The 6,049-nt window shown below is 47.2% G+C and overlaps 1 protein-coding gene across 1 annotated transcript in view; it reads left to right on the forward strand.

The window, feature by feature from the left end:
* ABCC12 (ATP-binding cassette, sub-family C (CFTR/MRP), member 12) overlaps positions 1-6,049 on the forward strand; it is a gene marked incomplete at its 5' end in the record, with an annotated part of 72,120 nt that overhangs the window by 36,142 nt on the left and 29,929 nt on the right. The window contains 2 exons of the mRNA XM_006903208.1: positions 1,268-1,465; positions 2,925-3,151. Coding sequence (XP_006903270.1) covers positions 1,268-1,465; positions 2,925-3,151 — 425 coding nt within the window. The remainder of the gene's footprint in view (positions 1-1,267; positions 1,466-2,924; positions 3,152-6,049) is intronic.

Below are 6,049 nucleotides of genomic sequence, written 5' to 3' on the forward strand. Positions count from 1 at the left end.
TGGGCATGATGGGGAAGTCTGCTCTCATTTGAGTTTCCTGGTAACTCTCAGCTTTGGACCAATAGTTTCAAAGCTTTTCTGAAACCTCAGGGGTCTCTGTGGGCACAGCTACCCTCATCTAAGGTTGTTCTTTGGTGTAATATTGTTGCTATGACAACCAAAGTCAGCAGGCATTGGGGAGATTTGTACATAAAAGAGGCTGTTATAGTTCTCTCTGGGTTTGGCACAGCTTCCTGAGGTCATCACCAATGGGAAAAGCCAGTGGATGGCCTGATCTGTGCATAAGTAGAGGTGTCTTGGGAATATACGTGTCTTCCAGTCCCCCTTGCTCTGAGAGAAGCCTTTCCCAGGAGAGCCCAAGGTTAAGGTCATGATGCTTGCCACTTGCTAGTGGTGAACTGAGCACACAAAAATAACGGCAGACCCATACTGGCACCCCCCAATGCAGAGCAGGATCTCTACTGCAAGCTGGGCCTTTCATAACAGAGCTTTCCAGGGCTGCTTTTGCTTCACGGATGCCCAGCCATCAGTCACCTCTGGCTTACATTTCTGATATTACTGTAATCAGTAAAATTGCATTTAGAAGAAAGGTGCTTGTTTGCTTCCCAAAGGCAGACTTGACTTTTAGCACGCTGCCTGGAGAGAAACACAACTGTCAATTTCTCATTGGCAGAGATGCTATGCCAGCGAAATAGATGGTCTTAGCTGTTCTGTTAGTGAAAATGTATGCTCTTACTTGGATGGGATGCAGCCCTGACCTTCTTAAAGCATGCAAGGATGCCTTGTGTTCAACGAGGCATCCTTCCTATTAGGGATTCTTGGGCTCCTTGAGTAAAGGGAAAAGAGGGACCATGGAGCTTGCCCTTGAGACTCCCTGAAGACCTGGTGGCTACTACTAGGGAGCTCAGCTGGTCTTCTGTCCTGTCTGCTCTGCTTTGGGTTTGCTCATTGATCCTCATGGACTCTGGATTTCAAGTTTTTGTCCCAATGGCCCCTCTGCTCTCCTGAAACATTGCCAGCTGCAGAGTAACTGCCTGACCTCACCTGCTTTGTTTGCCTTGTTTCCCCACTGACTGCACCAGACCCCACAAATCAGGTTCCCTATTGGGATCGTGACCACCCAAGAAGATCTCGCAAAGCTCAAAGAGTCCCTGAAGAGTATTGACTTGATGTCACACATGACTCACTTTTAACAACTAGATTCTTCAGAAAGTCCCTATTCTGACAATTTATCCGTGCTTTGTGCTCGTCTTGTTTTTCTGCAAAGACAACCTGTGGTCCCGAGGGCAATAAGACTGGATGTGAGATTGGCGCGGTGCTGGCAGACACAGGGGAGCACCTGTACCAGTGGGTGTATGCAGGGAGCATGGTGTCTGTGCTCGTGTTTGGCATCGTCAAAGGCTTCACCTTCACCAAGACCACGCTGATGGCATCCTCCTCATTACACGACCAGGTGTTTGACAAGGTATGGTTTCTAGGGACTGCATGTGCATCTGATTATCCACTCCTCAGCATTTGGTAAGCACCTACCATGTGCCAGAAGAGGGGAGGGGAGGTTCATTGGCACAATATCCACCTTCTGTGCAGGAGACCTGGACTTGAGTCGTTGCATGACCACCTATCCAGGAGGGTTTGCAAACTGCTGTGCATGTTTCAGCAGAACTTCTAGCCCAAGACAAACCAGGAAGAAAGGCTTGCTGATCTTCCAAAAATCAGCCAGAAAAATCCCTATAGCTCACAGCAGTCTTCCCCACAGCTAGCTGGTCTTAAGGCTGATGCAGGCCAGGCAGCAGTTCATTCCACTGAGTATGGGCTTCCCATGAGCACAATCATAACAATGGGTCCCAGACACTGTGCAGGTCTCTTGGAACAGCCACAGCCCACATGGAGCACACCAAACCCCTCCATTGCTGTCAAGTCAGAAAAAAACACAACTGTCCATTTCTCAGTGACAGAGATGCTACGCCAGCAAAATAGATGGGCTTAGTCAGAACCTGACTCACAGCTGTACCTCCATTGGGTTTCTGAGGTTGTATATGGAATAGGAGGAGATTGTCCAATTCCCACCTGATGATGGATTCGAACCACTAGAGAGGCATGGTGTAATCCAGTCCAATTACCAAATATCTATTTGCCAACTTTAAAGGAAAACTATGGGCTCCTAGACTAGGGAACTGTGGTGGCCTAGTGGTAAGGAGTTGCGCTACCAACCTAAAAGCATGTGATTTGAACCCATCAGCTGTTCTGTGGGAAGAGGATGGGTGATCTCCTCCTGTGTGGAAAACCGTGTCTGAAAATTTACTTGAGTGGCCGCTATGAATCAGCTCTGAAACAACAACACAAAACGGCAACAGGCCAGACTGGTGGTAGATGGGGTGGAGGAGTGGTCAGGAAAGCTGCCCACACCCCTAAAGGAAGCCACTGTCGAGCAGATATAGTCAGGCCAAGACAGCATCTCCTGCTTCAAAGAACCCTGAGTACAGCAAGGGTCATCCTCCCAATTCTGCTGCTGTGGTGGCAACATCTGTTTGTTGTGAGAACCTGGGTCATAAGGCACATTTCTGGGTGACAGTTTAGGGATGGACATCCACAGTGCAGCTTGCCTTCTTATCGCTGTGAGGCAATAATCCTTCCTCCCTCAAAGACACCAGCCTCCCCAACTCCAATTTGTGCCCCAGGTTGGAACAGACACACGGGAACTTTCTCTGGAACTCTGCTCAGAGGTTAGACTTCTCTCACATTCCCTCTCATTCAGGGGAACAACAGTGGATGATGTTTCACTCTCCAAGATTTCCTGTCACTGCCTTGGGTCCTAGAAAAAAAAAGGAGTTCTCCCTCACTCTGCAGTTCTGCTCCCAGTTGAGCCTCTGGGATTCACTAAATACACATCTTGACTCTGTTTGCCTTCCTGCTTTTACCCACAGATTTTAAAAAGCCCAATGAGCTTCTTTGACACGACTCCCACCGGCCGGCTAATGAACCGTTTTTCCAAGGATATGGATGAGCTGGATGTGAGGCTGCCGTTTCACGCCGAGAACTTTCTGCAGCAGTTTTTTATGGTGCTGTTTATCCTTGTGATTCTGGCTGCTGTGTTTCCTGCTGTCCTTTTAGTCCTGGCCGGCCTGGCTGTAGGCTTCATTGTTCTCTTACGGTAAGGCTGATGCACTGTGTTTAACTGTGTCGGGCACACATGTATAGACTTTGGTTCACAATATACAACACCCAGGGACCACTTGATATAGAGCACTTGCTGCATGTTCTGAGGCAGAAAACAGTGATTTTAAGAACTTTAAGTGTTCTTAAACACTTTGTATGCATCCTGACCATATAGCCTCAGAGCAACCTTGTGAGATAGATATTATTGGTTAAGTCATTTGTCCCATGCCAGCAAAGCTAGTAAGAGTGTCTGCTGAGCTGTTCTTAATCATGGGGCTGTGCCATTCCTCTGCTGAAGAGACGGAAGACCAATCTTTAGTCACACTGAGCTTTGAAAAATCACCCCATTCCCAAGTACTGGCGTGGTGCTTAGAGAAAGCCTCAGGCTGCTTTGCACCAGGGACTCATCTACCCCAGAAGAGGAGTAGGCAGCACTGAGCCTCTCCTTCCGGGAGACCTGCCTCCTGCCTGGCCCTGGGTTGAGCTGGAGTTCTCAGAAAGCGCTACTGGTGGGTGTCATGTGAGGATGAAAGGTTGGAAATAATAAACCTTGCCCCAGAGCCCCAGCTGTCCTACACAACTAGCTGGAGGAGCTCTGCGAGTCTCAGAAGTGATCATCAGTGAACTGTATACATGCCTTATACATGTGCACTTACATACATGCTTATACATGTACACACACATACATATGCACCTCACCCGTTTCAGAGGGGTGATTGTGAAAACCAGATGAGATTATATAGCACCTTGTAAAGCAGAAATGGAAGGCACATTGAGAGGGCTCATGGAAATCAGCAAAATATTTATTATGCTCCTAGGTGTACCCAGGTCTGTGCTGGACATAGAGGGGCTCTTTAAATTGTAAGACTTAGTCCACAAGTCCGGAACCCACCTCTACTTGTAAATAGGGTTGCTCGTTTCAGTCTAGGGATACTTAGATGTGAGTTTTAGGAAGATGACTGACCACAGTGTGAAGGATGATGAACAGGAATGAAAAGGACTAGAGAATGACCAGACATGGCTATGGGCTGAGTATCTCTTGAGATGCAGAAACTGAGAGACTTGTAGACCAGATGGAGGCAGCAGCAGTGAAAGGCAAAGAGCCCCTGAGGTCTCATTACTTGGGGGACTTTGTTATTCAGGTAGATAGAGGAACCAAAGGTTACTCAAAGGGAGGGGAGTATGTGGAGAAAGATGAAACTTACAGGAGAGGTAATAAAGATGATGAGTTTGTTTGTTTTTAAGTTTGTAGGTAAAGTCTGTGAATGTAGCAAGGGGAGTAGGAATACATTGGGGCTGCAGAACTGGCCTCAGGCATCCTCAGCCTCTGGGTGGTAACTGGAGTGGTTTCAGAAGTGGTGTCCTGTGAGCTTGGAGAACTGGGCTGATTTCAGAAGTGGTGTCCTGTGAACTTGGAGAACGGGGCTGTCACTCCAGTCTTCCACGGTTTCCATGTGTCCGGGGGAAGGACACACAGGCTCCAATCTTAGCTTAAGAGTTTGCTGTGATGACCAAATAGTGTCATTTTTTGGAAAATGCTTTACAGAGTTAAAGCCTGACCTGGATGTCTGCTCTTAAAGAAGGTACCATGGGCTGGTGGCCATATTTATAATCTGTGTGTCTGTCTGACCATTGTTCTGTTTCTTCTCCTGTTTGTGCCCTTTGTTTACTTAGCAAAAAAATTTTTTTTTCTTTCTGCAGTCTCACCTCTTGCTACAAGGGGCACTTCAGGCTAAGGCTGGCTCTTACAGAATTATCCAAATGTGTCCAACTCATTTAAGCTCTGAACTAATGCAATTTCCCTCCTCTCCCTGCATTTATTTTAGCTGAATGTCTAGAGGTCAGGTTAGATTGTTGCTCATGGGTCAGCCTGCCAGTATGCATACCCAAGGGCAGTGGTCATGAACTTAATGCTGTCCTTGGAGTTCTGTCACATAAGGCAACGTTAGATGCATTTAATATAAAGGCAGCTTTTGAGCCCAGACTATTGTTTGGTCAACGTTGCCTTCAGAAGATCACGTGTGACACATGCATTTTCCTCAAGAGTTGGAACAGATTACTGTTTCTCTTGCTTGAACACCTCAAAGTGATTGGCTGGTGTTTAGGAAATTTGTACATGAAAAGACTAGAATTATATCTTGTGCAATGAGATGCTTACAATACAAAGAACACTCAGAAGTAAGTTGTTGTTGATTGCCTTCGAGTTGAGCACAACTCATAGCGACCCTATGAACAAAAGGCCTGAAGCCCCTCTACAACTATAGACATTTATCAATGTTCACAGAGTTTCTGAAGGCATCTTGTTTAGGAAGTGGATGCAACTCCTGCTTCCAAACCTGTCATAGTATGTTATTGTTGTTATGTGCCCTTGAGTTGGCCAGTGATGTATAGTGACCCTATGTACAACAACTCTGAACCCTTCCCTGTCCTGAGCCAGTCTCACTAATTCTGACACACCAGCGTCCATTGCCCCAGTAACTGCATCAATCCATCTCCTCCGGGGTCTCCCTCTCCTGTGCTGTCCATCCACCCTTCCAAGCATAGTGTCTTTCTCCAAGGACTGATCTCTCCTGGCCATGTGCCCAAAGTAAGTGAGGCAGATCTTCAAAATCCTAGCCTCCAAGGTGAGACTTGGTTTCACCCTCTCCCAGACAGACCTATTTGCTCTCCTGGCAGTCCATGGTATGTTTAAAACTCCTCTCCAGCACCACACCTCAAAGACATCCATTCCCCTTCTGTCATCCCTAGTCGTTATCCAGCTCTCTGAAGCATAACAAGTAATTGAGAAGACATGGCCTGGACAGACATCCACTTCTCACACACCCAGATGTATCAGCCTCGAGGAGAGTGGTGGCCCACTCATTCTCCCTACTTAGTGAGCCACATCTCTGCT

This window comes from Elephantulus edwardii, unplaced genomic scaffold (assembly GCF_000299155.1).
Source record: "Elephantulus edwardii isolate Elephantulus edwardi_28Jun2011 unplaced genomic scaffold, EleEdw1.0 scaffold00537, whole genome shotgun sequence".
Lineage (NCBI taxonomy): Eukaryota > Metazoa > Chordata > Mammalia > Macroscelidea > Macroscelididae > Elephantulus > Elephantulus edwardii.